This window comes from Lepidothrix coronata, unplaced genomic scaffold, assembly GCF_001604755.1.
Source record: "Lepidothrix coronata isolate B3197 unplaced genomic scaffold, Lepidothrix_coronata-1.0 Scaffold7, whole genome shotgun sequence".
Taxonomy (NCBI): domain Eukaryota; kingdom Metazoa; phylum Chordata; class Aves; order Passeriformes; family Pipridae; genus Lepidothrix; species Lepidothrix coronata.
This window is the reverse complement of record NW_016690187.1, coordinates 4163726-4187144: the sequence shown is the minus strand read 5'-3', so window position 1 is coordinate 4187144 and position 23419 is coordinate 4163726. Positions and strand designations below refer to the sequence as shown.

At 37.0% G+C, this 23419-nt stretch overlaps 2 protein-coding genes across 8 annotated transcripts in view; one reads left to right on the top strand and one right to left on the bottom strand.

Moving 5' to 3' along the window:
- The window catches only part of GPR1 (G protein-coupled receptor 1), a 23206-nt gene extending 15005 nt beyond the window's left edge, over positions 1–8201 (bottom strand). The window contains exons 1-5 of one of the 3 annotated variants that reach the window (XM_017837903.1): positions 7470–8201; positions 2092–2286; positions 1291–1383; positions 817–900; positions 107–195 (exon numbers count right to left, since the gene is read on the bottom strand). The gene's annotated coding sequence lies outside the window, so the exon portion shown is untranslated. The remainder of the gene's footprint in view (positions 1–106; positions 196–816; positions 901–1290; positions 1384–2091; positions 2287–7469) is intronic. The other 2 variants (XM_017837895.1, XM_017837910.1) reach the window with 2 other exon arrangements.
- Positions 1–23419, top strand: part of ZDBF2 (zinc finger DBF-type containing 2) — a 25218-nt gene extending 1799 nt beyond the window's left edge. Inside the window, exons 1-8 of one of the 5 annotated variants that reach the window (XM_017837881.1) lie at positions 9309–9433; positions 12505–12615; positions 13094–13145; positions 13679–13730; positions 14281–14386; positions 15246–15373; positions 18361–20941; positions 21218–23419. In XM_017837881.1, coding sequence (XP_017693370.1) covers positions 12592–12615; positions 13094–13145; positions 13679–13730; positions 14281–14386; positions 15246–15373; positions 18361–20941; positions 21218–21331 — 3057 coding nt within the window. In that variant the 5' untranslated portion in view covers positions 9309–9433; positions 12505–12591 and the 3' untranslated portion in view covers positions 21332–23419. Of the gene's footprint in view, positions 1–9308; positions 9434–9775; positions 9836–12504; positions 12616–13093; positions 13146–13678; positions 13731–14280; positions 14387–15245; positions 15374–16271; positions 16493–18360 lie in introns of those variants that run through there. The other 4 variants (XM_017837857.1, XM_017837866.1, XM_017837871.1 and 1 more) reach the window with 4 other exon arrangements.

Here is a 23419-nt window from a genome sequence, read left to right as displayed (position 1 = left end):
TAAGGGCCCAGAAGACATTTTACAGAGGAAAGTCTTCATAGGAAATGAGAAATTTTTTTTCCAAGAATAGCAGATTACTGCATTTAAAATAATTTTTCTATCCTACCTACATTTGCTCCTTTTCCACTGAAAGGGACTTTTGCTCTGGTGAGCAATTACCCCATTTGCACAGTATAACCAGCATGTGTAACACACCTGGGAGGGAAAAAAGAAAAGAGAACAGACTTTTACAGACAAAACTACATTTAATCTGAAAGGACTTTGTTCTGCTTGTTTTCTGTTTAGAGTAAATACACCATTTTAGTCACCTACAGTTTTGACTAACCACAGTGGGAATCTTAAATCCCTGAAGAATGTAAGATTAGACCCCAAATCTTTCCTTGTTTTAGTTCCTTCTATGCTCAGAAAAAGTGAAAATGTGAGGCACAAATGACATGGCTTTTTAATACAAACTTTAATGCAACCCATTAACCATTGACATAACTTATTTTTTAGTGTTATTTTTTCAGATATTTTTGTAAAAGTTAGACGCTTGGAAGAAAATAACTAAAAAAAAATGAACCTTGTTTGCTTTCACGTCTTCTCCTTTTTCTGTTTGGAAGTTGTATTTTATTCTGCCATGTCATTTGTGCTTTTTCAACAGGGTAAGTTATCAGAGTCTTGGAATTTTGAGTCTACATTAAGTATGGCAATACGCCAGAGCAGCACTGAAGAAGGACATACATTCATGAACACACACTGCACGTGGAACTTGCAAAGCAGAGAAATACTACTTTATACCTGATGAAAAAAGAAAAAAGGAGAACATTTACATACACATAGTAGATATCGGGTAGACCAGCAGTGAATAACCTGAGTCTAGTTTTAAAAGCACTTCTGATTCTTTGGGGGCTTTTTAACCTATAAAACAAAACAAAGGCAGAGGATGTATGGAAAAAAAAATATACAGGGGAAAAACCTTCAGAAACACTTTACCAGTATTAACCAAAACACAAAGTAAAAAGTAATAAAAAAACCAAAAGTAGCTGTAATTTACCTGAATTGCCAACAATTGCCTGATAATTCTGATAATTTTTCCCACTGCTGGGACCTTATCAAGTTGCCTATCTGTACGTGCAGCTAATCTCAGCACTAAGGAACACCCAAGACTAAACTGAACACCCCAAGCTAAATTCAATGTTCACTAATTCAATTAAGTCGCACCAACCATAAATTTGCAAATTAGGTCAAACATATTTTGTTTTCTTAAGGTTAATTTTAGCTGGACAACACAAGAAAGCAACTACTTACTGTTGTTTACAATTCGGTCCTTTTTTTAGAAAAGCAGTTCTTCACTGTTCCTTTGTCCTCACTGTTTGAATACCTCATCGATTAAAATCCACTCTGGAAAGACCGAGTTTAACTACCTGACAATCAGGAAAAGGGTAATTTCCTCCCTTCCTGTGAAACTAATGGCTATTCATGCCTATCCTTTTGGTAAAGCTGTAATGTTTACTTATGGCTTAACTGCCCACTATATACCACAGTCAGCAACTATGACAAAGTTCTCCAGCAACACATTCAAACAAACCACGCGAGGAAGGGAGGTTTGGCTCATCTAGGCAGGTCCACATCCTCTTTCTATGCTGATATTAAAGATCTGAAACATTTCATGTATAATTCTCCAAAGAAATTCAGCAATTTTTCAGAAGGCAAAATCCTTCATCTATAACTTTAGTCAGGTCAAAACACAAGCATATAGATGAATTGATGTATGTCTATTTATGTATGTATATACATACCAGTTCAAGCAGCAGCACTTCATGTAACTCCTGCAAAAATACAGTCAGCAGGGCATTGCATTATGTGAAATAATTAATATTAGACAATAATTTAGTGCATTATATACATATATATATTATATATATATATTTATAAAGAATGATACTCTGAAAAAATGCTATTAGAAATAGGCTTCCCCCCACGATTTTCCTTTTATACTTGCATTTTCTCTGATTTTCCACTAATAAGTAGAAATTATTTTCTACATAACTTTCAGACCACAGCTATTTAAATGCTATATTCATATGACAATAAAATAAGAGATTATACCTGCCATTTAGATAACACTTGAAATCACTGGAATTTTCAGAGGGTATCTTGACAATGAAACTTCTGATATGTCATTAAGATTATAGTCATTGAATAGCTAAACAGCCAACAGCAGTATTTTTCCATTTTAGCTGAAGTACTGTCTCCTCCCATATGAAGGAATGCCAGCGTTTGGAAAAATAATTTCAGAGAGATCTACAGAGATTAGAGAAACAAAAATAAGGCTATGCAAATTATAGCTGTTTCACTACACATTTCACAAAGTATTTTCATGTTTTTAGTACTGATATAGGGATTAACCAACTTGCACTTTTTCAGCTCACAAAAATTGCCAGGAACTACAGAGCTACCTAGATAGGTCTGAGGAGTGAAGCCAGAATTTAATATCATGCATTTTGCATTGAGTTAGGTGTCTCAAAATCTGCCCAAAGCCTCCACAGTCTATGTTCAAAGAAACCCAAAGCACAGAGATAAACCTGAGCCACACCTCTTCAGGATTTTAGCTGCCTCCACCCACTCAGGATCCAAGTCACCAGCACAATTGCTTACACCTATTCTTACAACCAACAGAGTTATTTTCCATTTAAAGTGTAAAGTCTAGAGATTCAGTTATCCATCTTTTATGTAATAGGTGTTTGGATTAAAGACCCAAATCCACAGTACAAATAGGATTACATTTTGGTCCTATATACAATGGACACAGCTCTGTGACCCAAGAGGTGTTTAAGTCTCTCATTCTGCATTCATCTAATAACAACTCACAGCTAAGTTCTTGAAGACTGTTAAGATTAATAACAATGCATAAAACAAGCAGATCTGCATGAAGGAGACAATCACTATTCTGCAATTAGACTATTGCTCTTGGCTACTGTGCTCACTGAGACACAACTGGTCTTAAACACTAACAAAATGCGAACCAGGAAACTGAAGAGGAGTTCTGCAAAAAATGCAGAGCAAAACTGAGGGTTGGTACAAAATCTGGGACGGGTCCCTGAAATATATACATTAATAGGCAGGGTGCCTATACAGGACTCACATGTGATCAAGCGAGGTTGTTGCTTTGCAGCATTACTACTCAAAATCTTAAATAAGAGAAACACCTGTGCACATGTGGATTCGTGGAGCCTGCTGATTACTCTTTACCATACTGACCAGCCATTGACATTCCTTAGGATTTATGGACATGGAAAAGAGAGAACACAGTTTTGCTTCTAAACCCTACCCAGCCCTCAGCCTCTAACGAGACAGAAGATGATAAATCCCAATAAAACCTGCTGCTTGTGAGAGGTGCAAAGCAAATTATTAGAAGCTCTGAAAACCACTTTGCTAGTTAAGGGCTCAGCGTACAAGTCAATCTTATCTCCTCCATTGCCTTCAATGAAAGCAAAACTAGCACCATCTCTAATAAATGGGCAGTGGGCTCAGAGGACGAGGCATAGGAAACCAGCCTAAGCAAAGAAACAGCTAATTCCTCCAATATTTATTTGTCCATTCTAGTTCTAATCCTTAAGCTCCATCAAGACACACAGAGGTTAATTTTAAATCCTTCTTACTTTGCAATTTATTTTTTTGGAGAAGACTATGTGACCCAAATTCAGCAGTTGGCAGGAACTTCAATATGGAATTTACATGAATGTAGAGACTAGAACTAGCATTTTATGTAAAGGATACTTAAGGGTCCCTTCTTTCAAGACAAGAGAGGGGAGCTCGTGTAGAAGGGAACAGCTACTTCTTCATTGCAGGAAGAAAAACTAGGCAAAGGGGAATTACACTAATTGTATGTAACTTGGGTGCAAATGAGAAGTTGAACTTGGATTACTTCAGTATTAGAAACACAGACAATCTCACAACATGGACTAGGCTTCTGGTTTGCTGATGGACGAGAAAAAAAGAGGCTAAACTCTGACTGAAAGTAATAGTGTGTGAAATGCTGAAGAAACACAAAAAGTTCTTTTTCTCTCTTTTCAAATTTTTCCATGAAAAACTCTACATTTTCAAACTATGAGAGAAAGATGTTCTTTCAAAGGCTGATGTTTTTGCTTATCAGCATTCCTAGCCTAAAATTAAGTTTTGTCCCTGGGAAGAAAACCACAGAACTCTTGTTTAACTTTCTTCTTTTTTCCTGAATAGGATAAAGAAATCTGTCTTTAAATTATTCCCAGAGTAAAGCAAAGTAGAGAGTCTGCTTGCTCTCAGATGTAAGAAAATACCTTACACGGTTTAGTGTGGGAACATTAAAAAAATTTAACATGATTTAGAACAGCCAGTGCAGAGGAAAATAACACTTAACTGCCTTGGGAATACATTTTGACCCCACCTTAAACTGCCTGCAGAACACGCAGTGACTCAACATAATAGTATATATAGATGGAACTCCCTAACTCCTATAAATTACACTACAGACAAGGAAGCTGCAGCAGTATTATACATTCATGATCATCTTAAATTGATTTCTGTCTATTTAAAATCAAAAAAGTTTCATTTAAATGGATGGATATGAACATTTAATTCAGAATATTCTGAGGGGTCAAAGCAGGTTCAGAACTCCTGGGAGTGTGAAAATTCTTGAAAAACAGAATTAATAACCCTCCAAGAAGCTTTGAGAAAATTATCTCTTTGTATCAGAAAGACCTTATTCTCTGCTTTACTAATGGAAATTCATACTTACCTTTGCAAAAATGCTTTGGAGTTCCTACTATAAAAGAATATGAGGTAGGCTAGAAGGGAGTATTAGTCATCTATCATACCTATTTAAAATACTTCAAGACTCTCACATTAGCATCTGATTAAAAAACCCACATTCCTTTTGTACCTTATCTATAATAATGAAACGAAGGATGGTTTAAAACACGCTAATGAAAACACTGTGCCATGCAGATGAAACTAATTCTGTTCTGAGTGTAAGTGTATTTCAGTCATGGCATCTGACTGTGGTTAACACAAGAACCTCTTGGTCTTTCTGTTCCCTTCAGAGTTGAAGGCTCTCAGGTTGCAGAGTTCCCTTCGGCATGGGAAAATGGAGTAATTTTACAACTCTCCACTGTATCTTCCAGTACGTACATATCAGAAATTATTGTATATTTCCAAGTAATTTGGTAATGAACAATTCTACATGAAAACTTTGCAATTCTCAGAGGCCAAACTGACTACATCAACCAGACAAATTTAAAATCAGTGTTATTTTTGAAAAGAAGTATGAAACAATAGCAAAATAGAATAGAGAAATTCTAAGGAATTGTTATTTTTGAAGCTATAAAAAACTCCATGCACAACACGAAGGTCAAAGAATATCCTGCAATTCATGAGCAGTGACGTATAGGCTACTGCAAACCCACTTTCTGACCTTTCTTTGTGTCATTTCCCTAAAAAAATAGGGAGAGTTATTTCAGAGAGATGAAGTGACTGAACAATCATTAACTGAAAACAGAAATTACTGTGAATGTAACAGTAAACTATTCAGCCTTTTATGATGAAAGACGTTCTCTAAGAGCAGAATGTTCTTTCAGCATTCAAACTTCTCAGCTGCTGATTTAATTTCTTTACATTTTCTTTTGGAACAGAAAGTCCTAAAAACATGTTGATTTAAGGTAATGGAGAGATTCAAAACAATTGCAGTAATGCCAAGGTATGAATTTGAAATCTAATGTAAGATCATTAGTAGCTCATAATGCAGAAACTTTCTGAAAAGACTGGATTTGGATAAATTTTGCAGACACACTGTTCAAAGTGACACACTTAGAGTTGTCTCATCAGCTGTTCCTTCTGGATGACCTGCCAGCAAATGAACAGCAACAGCAGCTCTAACAGCAATTAATAAAACACCCTGAATAATAAACCACTCTGGGATCAGCGTATCCCAGAATTTTGCCCAGCACTATTATAATAAAAATCTCTGTATTCTCCAAAGTACATGTATACAGAAATATAATATAGAGAGGAATTTTAGTGAAAAAGAAATGTGTAAATCCCACAAATTCTGACAACATAAGCCTGTGAAAACAGCAGCATGGCCTCCGAAGAAGAGTAAAAAATAGACAAGGTGAAGATTTGCTTCTAATAAGATATTGCAAAAAGCGTCACACTGTGAAGTGCTTCCAGTAACCTTTTAAAAATTTAAGATCCAATTATAAGAAAGTAAAATAATATTCTTTGGAGACAATTCTTGGTCCACATATTTCAAAAGTGCTTTTTAAAACCCTCTCAGTTCTAAAAGATATTTGAAACTTCTTTCTTTCAATTATAACACAACTTTTTGGTTGATTAAATGATTAAGCAATTAAAATGAAAATTTAAGTTGTCAATTTTTAATCTTAAAAGGTAGTTCTGGCAAGAGAATGAAAAATAGAAAGAACAACTTTTAGATTATCCTTTAAGTTTGGGGGTTAAGCTAATATCCCGCATATTGAGGATGTTTTTATTATTAACTCAGGTAAAGCTCTTATAATAAAATTAAAAAAACTGTGAGTACAAAACAAAAGTTCAGTTTAAATAATGACAATATGAGCAGAATGCCCATAATAAGATTGTCTTCTTGTAAGATAGGACTGTCTTTAAAAAAAAAAAGAATTTTAAGAATTGTTTGTCTTTTTGGTTTGCATTTAATTCCAGTGCCATACCAAAGTAAATAAAAGACCAGTATTATTTTTAAAAAACACGGTTTTCATTTAAAAATGAGAAAAGTGCTTTTAATAGAGAAAAATCAACGTGTAATAGCAGTCTGCCAAACCCAGCAAACAGTTTGAGTAAAGCAGAGAAAAGAAAACAAGAAGCTTTCTTTTGAGAAGAGGTTATCCTTGCCTTTTTTCACAGGTGAGGAATTATTTTCCTTTACTTTGAAAACCTTTATTTAATAATCACAGAATTTATACTAAAGAGGAAAATTGAAATACCATAGAGGATCAGATAATTGCTCTATTAGTCTGGTATCTGATATCAGGCAGCGGCCAGCATCAAATTTTTCAGAGAAGGACAACAATTACTTCACAGTAATTAAAGGTTTTAATATAGTGCCAGGCATTATGGAACATTCATTCTACTATAAATTTGAAAAGATCCTTCTTCCACAAGGTTACTCAGAATGTGAAGTTCTCTAAAATCTACACAGGTACTCAGACTGCCTTGAAAGTTGCAGTGCTTGTTAGAATCCAGGCTAGAATTAAAAACCCATTTTTGTGAACATTTGGCAAAAGTAATCTCTGCATGGGTCAAACCCCAGACCTCAACTGCTGTCAGTCAACACTTAGCTCAAACCCTCTGAAGAACTTTACCAAAACAACAATATAAGGATAAATTAGGCTTATAACATCACAATGTAAAAAGTACATATGCAACAAACTAAAAATCTAGCCAAGAGTTTCCTGCCAGCCAGTTTTACCAACCTTGATTTTCTTTCATCACATTCTCCCTTTCCAATCTGAACTCAGATGCTGGAAGAAATTTGAGACTCTTGAGGAAAATAGCTGTTGTCTGCATTTGTCAATTTGTCTTAATGTTTTAACAGGTACACCTTTGACTTATATTTGGCTAATGGAAGTGAAAAACATAACAAATCAAAGTGGAAGTAGAAAGCAAAGCAGTGAAAGGTATATGGGGCAGTTTATAGAAACTCAATAGATAACTAAAGATACCACCAAAGAGAAAATAGTGTGAGAAAAGTCAGACCAGGAGAGAGAATAATTTTTAAAGGGGAAAGGAAGTTTGTCAGCCCTACTCAGTGTTCATGCACGTATGTGAGGAGTAGTTTCCTAGGGGGGAAGAGGAGACTGAGGTAAAGGAGTATCTCTCAATATCTTAACTGAGTTTGAATCACAGTGCAACCTCAAGTTCATAAATACAGAAAGAGCTGAAAGCCAAGAAATACTTGGCAACACAAGCCTAAGATCTGCTAACTTTGAGTGGCAGTCCAAGACATAGAATATTACATTATTCTATGTAATAGAATGCAAAATATTCAGGAACATTCTGAGGAGAAGTTATATGGCATTATAAGACAGACTGTATAGTGCTTTGTCTTTGCTAAGAAGGACTTATGTTCTACATCAGTCATTCTGGAAAAGAAACGTCAGTGCCTCAGCTATGTAACCAAGCTTACTTTGTTTCAACAAGTTATGAAGGGTTAGCCGAGCCACAGTAACTCACTAAGCCTACTGTAAACCACCATAAAATTAAACTATTTTAACCTCAGATAACATGTCTATATATGTTTGCCACATGTTTAAACAATGCAGCTGTGCTGACATGCAATAATTTGGGCACGTGCCTGAGCCTTCATGCATGTAAATGTTCTCCACAGAAAGCTGCTGTTTTTCCAAGTTGTGTATTATAATAGGCAACAACATATCATCAGGCAACTTTAGTCCTATAATAATTTTTGAGCAATAAAGATATATTCATACCTCTGCACATATTAAAAGAATTCAACAGCAACTAAATTCAGCCCTCCTAAAGAGAAGCCTTCTCCTGCTCATCTGTCATTTGAGATTTGTGTTCAATTGAGCGTGGGTGGACATTTCTAAGCTATGGTTTCATAACCACAGAAGAGCCTCTCTAAATTTTCGATATTAAGGCGCATTCAAGATTGTTTTCCCCCCATTGCACAATCCAAGCCTGTATCTGCACCTGTCTTCACACATAAGGGTGTTGTGTTGACTTTGTGTCTGCCCAGATTGCTTAAAAATTCCTGCTGCTTCAGCATAACGAGAGAAATATGCAATAGCTGGTTTCCCACGGGAGATTAGATAAACGTTCAAAAACCTACAGCTGAAAATAAGAGAACTCGAGCTAACATCGCATTCTCAAGCCCACTTATAAGAAAAGCTGATCTAGCATAATTAACTCTGATGAAGTCAGACTGTAACTTTCTGGTAAAGCCTACCTAAACAAGGCACACTGTGAAAAACAAGCTACTTTTAACGGCTGAAAATTAAATAAAAGGGTAAACCCTACAGCCTGCTCTCAAGCACATGGAATAATACATTTTGAAGGAGGAAACAACTATTACAATTGTTGAAGTGAAACTTAGCTAAGAGGTTACTTCCCGACCAGAATCACCCCAGCTGGGGCTGACAAAAAGACGCCGCCCCGCCGTGTTCTGAAGTAACTGGGGCTTTCTGGGCTCGGTGTGAGCCTCGCTAACACATGGCACGGCACCAGGAGCGCCGACGGGCGGAGCCGGGCGCCCAGGGCGGGAGGAGCCCCCGCCATGCAGGGAGCGGCTGCGCGGGAACCCGCAGCTCCCGCCATTCCCTTCGCGGGGCGCGGCTCGCCGACCCGGAGCAGGAAGCACAGGATGGCGTCCCTTGACCCCAGCGCGGCACCGAAGAGCTAGCGGGGAATGATGGAGGTGAGACGGCGCCGGGAGGGGAGGGACCGGGAGCAGCCCATGGAGCGGTTGGGCTGCGCGCGCGCGTCCGCCTCAGCGTCCCCTCAGCGCTCGGCGGGTCCCGGCGGGCGGGGCACGGCCGGGCACGGCCCCGGCCCCTCCGCACCGCCCGGCCCCGCGGGCTCCCTGCGGCTCCGCCCCGCTGGCGGCGGCCGGGCGGGTCACGGGGCGAGGCGAGGCGGGTACGGCGCGGCGGGGCCGGGACCCCGGGCCGGTGCAGTGCGGTGCGGCCGTGGGGCAAAGGCCGTTCCTGGAATGAGTTACAGCCTCCCTGTTTGTGGTGGTGCTGTGGGACGGCAAGTCACTTTGTTTAGGGGAGAGTTTTACCCTGGTTCTCCCTCTGCCAAGCACAGTCGCTCGCAGGTGAAGGGGCGTTTCAGGCTTTCGTGAGGCGTTTTTCGAGGAGCAGTTTTGATTGGCTTTTTACCCTGTTTATTTTACCAGTTGCACTGCAAGAGTGACGCTGTCTGGAGAGTTTATCTGATGCCTTTGATACTCAGATACTGTCATAACCACTGCTTTTGTCTTCCTTTTTTTTTTTTTTTTTTGTCTTGTTTTGGTTTTGTTTTTTTGTTTTGGTTTGAGTTTTTTAATGTGTACATTTCATGCTTTTTGGTTGCATTTTTGTGAGTTTTTGTTTTTAAATGTGATTGTCTGAGGTATTTCATTCTTTGGCTGCTGTATGCAGTGTAATTCAATAAAACCAGAATGAAAAACACTGATGTTGGAAACAGCTGATAAAGTAACCTGGATAGAAATTTACCAAATCAAACACTTCTGTGTCTATCCAGTTGTTTCTACATTTGTTCAAATTTACATGATTTTTTTTTTCGGTGAAGAAATGGTTAAGCTAAGTTTTGAACAAATATAATTTACTTTTTTAACCAAACAGTTCATTATATTTATAGGGGAAAGTATCTCAACTAATGTAGAATTTTGCAGTCTTTGCCTGAACATCTGAAAAATCATTTGTGAATTTATAGCTGCAGTTTCTGTTTTGAAAAAGTAAGGATTACAGTTAGACTGTCCAGAGTTTGTCATATTAAATAAGGCATCTACATAACAGATTTCCTTCACATTACTATCTCTGGTTTGAACTTGACTTCTGATGGTAAGCAAGCTATGTATAGAGTTCAGACTTACTTCTTTTTCCTGTACGCTAGTGTTCTTAAAAAAAACTGATATATGGAGAAGAAGTTTTCTTCTATTGGCAGCTTTGTACAAGAGGAGAATATCCCTGAAAGATCTTCCTCTGATGTTTTTCTGTCACTTACTAAGCAATAGCTGGGCATTTACAGCTTTTACCTAGCACAACCTCCCTTCAGGTGAGAAAATCTGGTCCATTGAATCTCCTTGAACTGTAAAAAGATGACAAGGAGATCCAGACTGGAGTAGTTCAGTATAGTTATTTTCATAGTTCTGTCCTGTTTAAAGTTACTTTTCTCCTAACTCAGTTTAAATGTGCATTGTACTTGCACTTGAATGAACTCTCAGAAGAACACCACCATTGAAATTAGTCCTTGAAATAAGGAAGTAACGAACTGTCTTAGTTATCCTCCAGCACACTGCAGTTCCCACTGCCTGGCATCTCTGAGATGAAATCAGACATTTGTATATCAGGTGCTTTAATCGTCTTTTGGGGCAGTGGATGGAGATGAGTGGTTGTGGAGCTGCTTCTGACTGTGGAACCATTGTCTGACTGCCCTGTCTGTGTCTCCTCTAGTTCCTGTGCTCTTGCCACACTTTTAGCTTTGTCATAAGATTATGTGTGCACAGTAAGACTTAAAAAATTGATAAGTTAACCTCAAGAACATAGAACAAGTTATTTTACATGAAGCATCATTCATGAAAGATAGTCTTCTGTGTTTTTCCTTTACTTTCTTTTGGATCCTGGCTGTGTATAGGACACATAACAGGACGGCTGAGATAAGTTGTTCTATCAAGAAGGCTTTTCTCAGTTGCCTGATGAGAAGGCTTGTTAGAACAGCTGGGGTTTCTTGCTTAGTTGTTTTTTTAATATTATTACATAAATTGATACACTGTGGGGAGGAGAATGAGTCTGGTGTTTTGGTTGTGTGGATTGTTTTGTGATTTTGGGGGGGGATGTGTTTAAAGTTGAGCTACTGTGATATTCCTTCTGACCATAACTGCTATAACAACCTAGGTTTTTTATAATGAGCAGTTTGTAGTCTGGGAAAGAACAAAACAAGTTTAAAGAAAACAAGTAACAAACCACACATCTGTCAAGCTTGATGGTATGCAGCCTCATATAGGAGCAACTTTTCTGCATATATGAGAACAAAAAATGAGAAGGGAAGGAATGAGTCTTGTTAAGACAGTTTATAAAAGATAAAAAGTAAAAGTGGTTGATTTGAAACTTTGTTATCGCATAATTACAGAAATGGTAAGCGAAGAGCAGATCTTGGACTCGCTAAGCCCTGAGTTTTGAAGCAGGATATGATGATGCTAGTGACAGTGATTGTGCAAGTTACTGTAACCTGTTTTCCTATCTGTTATGCTAATGATAATACTTCATTGAATATATAATAATTAAATTATAAAATGCTTTGAACACCCATTCTACTATGATATTATGTGCTATCTAACTAGCTCATGTAACATAAGCAAAATAAGACATTGTTTTTCTGAGCAGGTTCATGAATGATCTACAAAATAGATTCATTGCAGTTTGGTTAGTATTAAGGAATTTGTTTTCTGTTATTGTAGCAGTATACTTTATTTCATGAGTGCTAGCATCCAAAATGACAATAATGTTTAAGACATGGGGGCTGTGAGGAAGAAAGAAGGAACAAAGTTATTCCGGAAGGAGTGGTTAACATTTATGTAGTAAAGACTGTCAAAACAACTTCCATATTAAACAGAAGAATGTACTGCAGACTTCAGAAAGATTTATCCACCTTATCGACTGACATGTTTGCAAAGTGGTACAGAAAAATTTACATGCCTTAGGGCATGGAAAACATGCATTATTAACTCTGTTTTAAAAGGCTCTTTAACTTCCTTGTTGCCAGATGGGATGAAAAAAACCCCTGTCCTGCACTGCAAATGGCCTCCTGTTCAACATTGATCGTTTGCTAGTCTGGAGTCAGCTTTGGTGGATGAAGAAGGCTGGTGAGTCTAAGGTATGTAGATTCTGTGCTTCCATTCCGTAATGTGAAGGGACTGTGCGACACTCGGAAGCCCTTTGGGTTTGGATGCCCTAAAGCATGTAAACACATGGTGCTGCAGTCATATTTGAATTAAAAACTGTGAGTTTCCAACTTGAGTTGCAGATCTTTCGATCAATAAGGATTGCTTTTCCAGCCTGGATGAGTATGTTGTGTGGTGTAGGTCTCGTATGGGTTTTATTAGCATATATCTCTTAATTGTAAAGGCAACTTAAGCAATTAAGTAATTAAATTAATTTGACAAGGTTATTGCTTAATAACTTATCATAGTCTGGGCTGTGTTCATAAGTATAGTATTTGACTTCATTAATTAGATCAGAAGTTAGGCCCTTCTAGCAAAGCTAACCTTGCAAAAGCTAGCAATGGTAACATTGTTAGATGTAATATTAATTATTATTATAATTTAGGGGTTTTTTTTGTTTTTTGCTTACAGATGTTTGACAGAATCAGACGATCTGATGAAGCTTCTGCTTCTTCAGCACAGAGTAAGAAGTTCAAAGTAGATGTTTTTGACGTAATTACTCTTAAAAAAAATAATTATCAGTATAAGCATTAGATCACCTTATATTGCATAATTTGATTTCCTGAATTCCATTACGGAACTTGGATGGAAGGACTGACTCCTGAATCATCCAAAGAGTTTCCATGTAGCTGTAATTGTCTTGTCCTGTTATAAGCTGTTTAAGACATGTTACATTTTATCTCAGTGATCACGGATGTAGGAATACCAATGTAGATCGCCTAGTCTTGAACCCAGACAAATCAGTAGAAAAATTCACACTCAGCCACAAAAGAGTGAAGCTCTTGGATGGACTTTGAGAACAAAAAGATTCTTGAACTTTCTTAACTTTTTGCCTTCCTTTAGAATAGTAATTTTGACAAATGCAATGCAAGAGAAGTAGCTAGTTGCAGGTAAACTGTCTCAATTTCTTTGATATTCTGTTGCTTTTTGTGTTTTGTTTTGTATGTGTGTTTGGTTGTTTTATTTTTTGGTTGTTTTGGTTTTGTTTTTCTGTAGGAATCCAAAGACATGGTGCTGAAGGCTCTCTACGACAGGACAGCAGTAGCAGGTAAGTTAGGTGATGATCTAACTGGTGTCTAGCTTAGTGCTTACCAAGGTAAACTGGGAAGAATCTGCTTTTCAGCCTTATCTGTTGTCTTGTATAAAAGATGACAGTGAGGCACAATAAGTGTGTGATGGAGGTCCTCTGTATCTGATACCAAACACTATTAAAAATTATGGGGAAGGTACACTGTAGTGCCCAAAACTAATGTGTGAGTGTCAGGCATCTTTGGTATTTTTTTTTCCAAAATACTAAAAAATAGAAGAATGAGAAGATGACTCTACCTTTTCCTATAGAGGCAGTTCTTCTCAGATTTCAGCCCACTGTGCCTTCAAGCTGTTTTCCTTTGTTCTGCATTTAAGAAAAAGTTTGTCCAAATTTGCTTGGGAATACCTTAAAATACATGGTCCTACTTATCACTGCAATTCTGAAATAGAAACATTCATCTTACAAGTTTGTTCCATTGCTGTGGTAAGATAGATATTTAGAATTTCCATGTTAAGGACATGCGTTAAATAACCCAACATGTCTTGGTAATATTGCACGCTTCTTTCAGTTCACAGGCAAGAGGGCAAGAACATGCTTGGCCTGGAGTATCCACTGTGCAAAATAGACAAGGGTACTGCAGCTGTTGCCACGTACACTACAGTAATCTGGAACAGGTGAGATGGCTTCTGCACAATTCAGCAACAGATAGCAAAGAGTACCAAAAGGCTTTATCAGCTTTTAAAATATCAGCTGCTACACTGAATAACCAATACTGAGTGAAAAATAAGCAATTTGAATTGCAGGATGTGTGCACTGAGAAAAAGATACCCTTCTTGTCTATTACCTGTTAAAAAGGTGCCGGTGAAGTGGCATGGCTGCTGCAGTCTTCTTTTCTGAAGCGGTGCACTGCTGTGCATTGCATCCATTACATTTATTTCTGTGTCTTTAGTCTTGAGTTCTGTATGTATTGTAAATTATTAAGGTTATAGTATTATGTTTGATATCAAGGCTGAAGACATTTGATCAGCTGTTTTCTGTTCTTTAGCTCTATCAGTCTCCTGTCTTTTAGATTTTTTTATTAGAAAGTAGAAGCCTATTTAATCTTCTACACTTATGAAAATCCTTGTTAATTAGAGTGAATTATAGAATGTTTACTCATATGAAGTTCAGGAATATTTTAAGTCATTTATAGAAACATTTAGTGTATTTGTTCTAGTTAAAAGACCTGTGAGCAGCTGTGAGATTTGTGAGAGCATTTGTACTACTTACAAGAGATTTGTCAGCACCTATCAGAACCGTTAATTTAAGTTCCAACTCAGAAAGATGTTTCAATACATTTTAGTATTATTTGAGATTCCCTAAGCGTGCTTAAAAATCTCTCTTAATCAAGGCTGTAAAGTAGAAAAGGCTGAAGACTTTTCTTTTTATTTAAATATTTTCACAACAAAGATTTAACCCGGGAAGTAATTTTTTGGAATAGGCCAGTGTGTTTACAGTAGTATTAGAGTAATCATCTGTTTTATCTTTCACCAGCATGTTTTCAGCTCCCAGCACAGACATTTTACCACATACTGTAGGAATCGCACAGGTACCAGTAGCTTGATGGAGCGTTTCCTGCAAGATGTTTTACAGCATCATCCTCACAGATACCATGACAACAGGTATAATACAGATGGCTTTTTTTTTTAGTGTATGTTGTTCAAATGCATGTATTACAGATTTTCTTTTATACTGCTGACCAGTAAATTTTGCCCATTTGAGGTGAAACTTTTTCAATGAAGACAATTTAGAAAAAAGTGTATTTAGATAAACATCATGTAAGTGTATTGCTTTTGTGTTGTCTCTTCACTTTTAAACTTTTTCACTACTTAAGGATTTGAGACAACACCACTGATAGCATTTAAGTGTGAAGACCTAAAAAAAGATGGATTATATGGGTCAACAGGTGTAATGGCAGACTGTACAATCTCATATGCATTTACAAATCCTTATAATTTGAGCTTTATATATTTTATTATAAATATTATTATTCTGGGCTTGATATATATGTTTAGCAGTGTATTTTATGGTATGTTTTGAAAGTTCACGTGTTCAGTTAATACTTGAATTACATTAATTGGCCAATTAATTAATGCTCAGATTTTGAAAAGTGTTCTCTTTATTTATCGTGTTCATGTTTTAAGAGTGATAAGTGTTAGGTTTTTCTCTGTAGATGAAGGAAAATAAATTAAATCTCATTCTAGAAAAATGAGGTAGAATAGAAGGTTATTTTGTCTGAATGCAGTCATATTGATATTATCAGGGATGTGACAAAATAAGTTAATATGCATGTCTATGCCAAATTAGCTCAGGGCATATACACATCACTACAGATAAATAAATGAATCCTTCCATCTTCAATAAATAAATTCAAACCCAACCTCTTAAGAACATCCACAATTTTTTGCCATGGAGAAAATATAAGATTCGCTTTAAGGCAACATCCAAATGAAAAAAGCCCTCTCTTGAGGTGTCACTAATACAAGGTTATTCCTTTGGTGAATGAAACCTACTAACTAGGAAAAACAAGCTACCCATGTTCCTCTAAGTTGTTGGAAGAAGGAATGGAATGAGAAAAATAATGTACAAAATCTAGATGAAGTTGGAGGAAGAAGAGGGAAGAGTAATCCCAAATCTAGACAGAGTTTGGAGGAAGAAAAGCAAAGATGGAAAAGCGAGGAATAAATTTATGTTGTGGTCCTGCTCTGAAAAAAAAGTCATGGTCTTAACTGATATCTGAGGTAAGAATTGGATTCTCTTCTTTCACATTAAAACTCTTGGATTATTGTACAGTTTACACTCAGTTCTTTAAATAACTGTTTTTACTATTTAGCTGAATTCACACAAGGGATCTTTAGAGTGTCATTTTAAAGATTATGGAAATATTTCTGAGTCTTGATTTGTTTTGCAGAACCAGTATACCTAGTAGTTATGTGGAAAAATTCATCAGAGCTTTGCCTTATACTGAATTTCAAAGGATGTTGTTGTTCTGTCCCTTCCCTAGTAATAAAAACAAACCAAACCAAAACCAGATACACACAAACTTCCAAATCATTCCTTCCTCCAAACTCTTGGTGTGTAAGTTTTTTACACAAAGAAATAATACTGAGCATTTAAGAGAGTAAATCTTCCCTCTGCCTTTGGGGATAATTTGTAGCAAAACTATCAGAAGTACCTAACTGTATAAAACTGTAGTTCTGTTTCCTCTGCCCCAGAGACATTTGCTTATAAGTTATTTTTGAAAAGTGGATGTAGGTTGTTAACTGAGCTATAAACCTATACATTTGTTATATTTTATTTATATCAAAATCCATTTAGTCCTATATTGAGTCTTTCAGGAGTGTCCAGATGCCAGGTGTTTCACACAAAGATGGAAGAACTTTTAAGTGAGAAAGTTAAAGAATTATTTTTACTGCCTTTGGCCTTCCCCTTAGGTCCTGTTTCAGAACTTAGGTGGCCAAGAATTCATGCAGCAGTAGGGCACAGCAGTTCAGTTGGCAGGCATTGTTTGATCATCTAATGTATTTGATTACTTTGCATTTATATAGTAATAGAAATAATCCTCTTTTTACTGTTTCATTATATGAAGTTTCTCTTGCTCAATCAGTCCTATAACCCTGAGCTGTATGTACTCTGAGTTATATAACTAAGGAAATTCCTGTGCAATGAAATTTATTCATGATATTTCTGTTAGCTGATGTCTGCCATTTATTAAAATAAGCATCCATTTGTGTCTCACAAAGTCTCGTTATAACTTTCAAATGAAACATAATATTCTTTTCTTTGGTTATGTTTACGTATTTTTAAAATTATTTTAATTGGATTTGCCCAGCTGCTACATAACGAAGCCCTGTGGGTTCCTGTACTGCATAAGAGAAATAGTCGTTATCTGTCAGTTGTGTTAATTCTACAAGATGCAAACCCTTGCATTCGAGGCAGTCCTAAAGACAGAACTGCCAGTTACAGAATATGTAAACATCTGTTGTCAGAGTGGGGCTGAACAATCATAACTTGGCTTCTTATAGAAGTGAGTCAGAAGCTGTGGTATGCCTGAGAGAAACAGTAAACATGGAATTCCTTGGCAACATGTGCAGGGTTCCTATCAGGCAGCCATGTTTTGTAGGGAAAAGGGCATTTATACTCAATAGCGGTTTTATACTGTGTTGTATTACTATGTTCCATTTCTCTACAAAAGAATTTTTTCAATTTCTCAATTTTAGTTAATGATAGGATGACCAGTGAAGTAACCTCTTTATAGTCTACAACTTCAACCAAAGGAAATACCTTTACCTTTTCTTCCTTTGCTGTATTTATAAAATTATTGTAATCTATTTTTGGCCATTCTTAATTGATGGCGTCATGAAGAGGGTAACAGACTAATGTCAAATGAGCTTTGTGGAACATTCCCCCTTCCCTCTCCATATTTTTTTAAAATTCACGATCTCTGCTAATGTAGCAGAGCTGGTAATTTGAGTTTGTTTGTTAGAAGTGATGCACTCTAGGTAATTACTCTTAAACCCTCCATACACTGCTATTGTTTGAAAAATCTTAAGTATATTTACAGTATTTATATAGGCTGATTTTTTTTTTTTCCCTCCCTCCCTTTTAGACCAACATACGATGACATGCCACTCCCCATCACTCTGGAGGCTCCTAGGATTTCTTGCCTGTCCCCAACAGAGATGCAGAAAAAGAGAAACAGTGACACACAGGAGATTTCCAGCAAAGACAAGGAGTCCATTGGTGAAATACACTCTTCTGCTCCATGCCTGTCTCATGAGGGCACAAAGAAAACTTTTGTAACACAAGCAGTTTTTCAAAAACGAGAAAGAGGCCAGGAGCATGTTCCAGGAATATCCCAGCAGTCTATTGGCATCTGTAGCGATAAGAAATGGGTTACTCTGAAAAATGCAAATCATAGCCATGAAGGTCAGTTTACAGCTGTGAGCCCTGTACCTCAGCAATTTTCCATCAGTCCTATAATCCACAGTTCTTCTGTTAATTCTAAAACAGGAAAAAATGTTAGGGATTTGGCAGCATCAAATCTGTTTCTCCGTAGTGGGTGTGATGAAAGGGCAACGAAGGCCTCCAGTAGTGATGTGTTATTGAACCCATGCTTGAATCCTGCTCCAGCACTGGCTCACCCAAAACGCCCTTCAGTTTCTCATCAGAATCCTACATGCAGCCACAGCAATTCTTTATTTATTACCTCAGGTCAATCTCTCTCAAAGCGAGATAGTTTACGAACTCAGGATGAAACTTTGGTGTCTGATCTCCATCTCAGGGATACTGTGGGTATCAGCAGCTCCTTAGATCTTGGGACATCCCCACAATTAGCAAGATGCAAAAACGTGAAGACAAACAGAGATGATGGAAGTTCAGTGGATGAAACTATTGAAGATGTAATTTTGAAATACTGCCATGAAACTGCATCTGAAGAAATTTATATCACAGAAGAGAATAATCCCTGTTTAACTTTTTCATCACTTCTGGACCATACTAATTTAGAGGGCTCTGAAATGAGTTTTGACTGTGATGCACCAATACAGGCAGGAACGGACTTACCTAAGGCAGCTATAAAAGATATAGAATTCCTAAAAGAGGTCCAAGTAAGTTTGCAAGATAAAGACTACGGAACACAGCTCTGCTCTGTCTTAAAAACTGAGTCAGTAGAGAAGACAGAAGCAGTGAAACAGGATGTCATAGTTCATACTGAAGAACCAGTTCTTCCAGCTCTGCCTCATGTGCCTCCTTCTTTTGTGGGAAAGACTTGGTCTCAAATAATGTATGAAGATGATATAAAAATTGAAGAACTTGTGCGCGATTTCAAGGAGGGTCGTTTTCGCTGCTACTTTGACAGTGAATCGTCAGCCAACTGTACAGGGAAGAGAATGAAGAAAAAAAAGCAGAAGGATGAAAAAAGGATCAATGTTATTGAGGGTAACAGAACAGAAAGTGCATCAGTTAAAGCATTGCCAGAATTTAATGATGCTTTAAGTGGTGGCTCTGATTTTGATAACCCATCTTTAGCCTCAGATACACTATGCAAACCACAAATACTTAAAATGCCTAGGAAAAGGACATGGCGCCTGGCTTCAAGATGCCAGGTGGTTAAAGTCAGCCACGGCACCCAAACAAGTCTATTGAACTACCCCGTAGCAAAAAGGAAAATGTCTAGAAGAGAATCTGATCCAGCTGATCAGAAAGCAAGCGTCACGTGGTTGGAGAATGAAAAAACTCCAAACATGAAAACTAGACTATGTGCCCTTAAACTTCCAGAGTCCTACAGCAAGATTATGAGTCCTGTACAGCCCAAGACAGTGGTGTATGTACTCTCATGCCCAGAGGTAAAACAGTGTAAAGGTAAACCTGTAGATACTTCCAAAATGAGGAAAAACCGAAACTCCGCAGATAGCAAGGACTCTGTAAGGTATAAATACAAACAGTGTTCTTTCAAGTATTATGACCCAATGACAAATCGAATTCTGAAAACACCTCCCAAGAATACAGTTGGAGAAAAGGCCAAAAAGCCCTCCCACGTTCGACAGCTTTTCAGAAGCCTCAGCTTTGATGCAAACATGAAAAAACTAGCGGATGCACAGAGAGAAACCACACCATCAAAGTCACTCAATTGGTCAGACTACTATAGTTCATCTTCAGCATCTTTCCTGACAGATCCAGATAAAGGGAATGATGCAGCCTCAAGTCAAAAGGCAGATGGATCTTCTGTTTCCACAGAAAGAACAGATTGTCTTGTGTCTAGTCACTCTGAGAACTCTTTTAAACACTTGATCATTTCACCTTTGAACTCTGTGGTAGAAGGAGATTGTAGATTAATTCCGTTTAATAGAATTACCAAAACTCCTCTGACCTCCATCAGGAGTGAGTGGTTAGAGAGGGAGAATCCAAAGGCAATATGGAAGAGAAAAGAAGGCACTAATAAAGAACCAGTTTTTTCCAGAAAGGCTTCAGGATCTAAGTCTGTCACACGTACTGTTGGGAGGAGAGGAAACAGAGTAGCCGCAGGCAAACAGACTTCCCGAACTAAAAAACAGCAAAAAGAGGGGTTGAGAAGACAACTTCATCCTCGTGCCCAGAAATCTGCTTTCTCCATCCATAGGTGCCAGACAAGGAAGACTACAGTGGGAAAGCACCCTAAGAAAGAAAAGCCTGATGCTAAAAAATTAAAGGTGAGGAGTAAACCAAAAAGGGCCTTTCTGAGCTCAACAGTTGTAACAGGGATTCCTGAAAAGAGGCAGAAAGTCACATCAGAATCTTTTCCCAAGAAACCAGAGCGAGCTTCCTCCAAAGTCAGGAACTGGGGAGTAAGTGGAGATAAGGGTCATCCTAGCACTGTGAACCGACCCTCTCGAAGAACAACTGCTGGACCATTACTTCGAAACTGTCTTGTTCTGCCAGGTGAGAGCTAGCTACCAAAAGAACTTTTTTTTTTTCTTTTTTCATAGCCAGCACCTGGAAAAAGGAAAGGGGGAAAAAAGGAGGTCGTGGACAACGCAGTTGAAGTGCTAGAGCTCCAGAAAGTGCAAAGCCAGTCTAATGTGAAACAAACACAACTGTAAACTCGGCTCTTGTTCCTGGAATGTGGGGACATAATGTATTGCACTGTTCTACTGTGTAAAGCTGCAGAAGTTGTAGATTTGAGTTAAAAGCACTTAGAATCCTGTTTACTAGACTTCACCTGTACATCAGCAAAATGACCTTGAATAGTATCATATTGGTTTTATGGTATTATCAGTGCGTGACAGTGCACTATAATAAGGTAATTTAGAAGCTGTGTTAATTAACTGTGCCTAATTTAATTTCTTCACATAATTCTAAAGTGCAAAAAATGACTTGGTTGTTATGCTAGAAATTAAATGAAGATACATCAATTTGGGCTGAATTCCGTGTATGTATTTTGTGTTTGTGTATATGCGCACCTTCTTCAACACGTAATATATACTTGCCTGTGGAATGGCATTGAAATTAATACAGTATGATACAATTCAGATCAATTCAGTGCTTTCTTGAAATGAAATGTAATTTTACACGTTTTTGTATTGACTTTTTTCCTGAAACCATGTCCAAAGCAGTTGTTTTGAACAAAAAGTCACTGTGGGCTCTCATCAAGCAATAATGGACCATGTTGGTAAGGAAATATGTCTCTTTAGGGAACTGTTCAAATGGTGGTGGCTAAAGTGAAATTTCAAATTCCAAAAGATATATAGGCTTAGATTTGGGGTTTTTTTGTTTGTTTTTTAGTAGCTTATTGATAAAGTTTATGGGTGAATTTCACATTCCTTAGTGGGGGGAATGGAAAAGTAATAATGCAAACAAATATTTAAATAAACCTAAAGTATCATCCACGTAAATGTATTAGAGTTCAAATATTTTTTTAAAATATTTAGGTGAATTAATATTATGTTCCATAGAGATTCATGCTTGGCCACTGATGCTCCAACCAGTATGGTTTTATGGCAAAAAAATCCCCATGGTATTTTGGTTTAGTTTTTTTCTTTTTTTTAATAGTTGTTATAATAGCTTATTTAANAACCCCCAGTCTTGCGGGTGTCTCTTTGCTCTAAAACCCAAGATTAATTGCTGATTTGTAGTAAGTTAAGCACGTAATTAAGCATCATCACAATCAGGACTTTGGTTTTTAGATCTTCCATTTGGTATATTATATAATCTATTTTACTTTAGAGGTCTTTGTATATTCTGTAGTGGTACAGTATGTTTTTCAGAACATGCAAAAAACATGGAAAAACTCAGACTGCTGTTTCTGCCAGTGAACATAGCGTATGTGCATTTTCCCCTCAGAAAACAAAACTATTCTTAATTCTTTTTCTGAAGTGTCAAGGATCACTGATTTGGACTGAGATAAAGGTGGACTTGGAAATGGTTTATTTTAATATACAGTATGTGAAGGAAATGTAAAAGCTGTCATCATAAACCACATGTTCAAAGAATATTTTTGGGATATTTTTAATGTATATGCATATTTCCCAAGTTAAATAGAAGATGTACATGTGTCAGCTGGAAAGTTCCTTTACAAGTCAAATATGGTCTGACAGATTTATTTGTTTTGGTTTAATTTATTTTATTTTTTAAATAAAAGTTTATTTCTATGGATGAATTTTCCTATGGTTGTCAGTAGACACAGAATCTTATGACTGTATTGCAAGTCACTGGAAAATGAAGGGTTATAATGTAAGTTCTTATAGCCCTCTTAACTAATTGTGCCTGTATAATTTAATATTTTGTCTAATATAAAACTGATGTTTTTAAAGCAAAGTTTTAAAGGAATGGTTTTTATAGAAAGGCTAATTTTTAGATAAAGCAAAAGAAGATTTTTAAATAAAGTTTGTTTTAAAGCAAAGCTTTAACTCTATAGATAAGTCCCATTCTGACATATTTTTATGATACATGAATGTTTTCCTATCCAGTTTCTTCCATCTTATTTTTCACAGTATTTTACACATGAAGAGCATGAATTGTTTTATGTGTGAATAAGTTTTAGTGCACACTGTACTTTAAAATCACTAGTGGATATTTGTGTAGAGTCAAAATACTGTTCTCCATACTCATTCATTTTAAGTTTGTCTTATTCCAGTACACAACTTTTCCTTGAAATCTTAAGTAATAAAAATATCTTGAGGACTATAAAA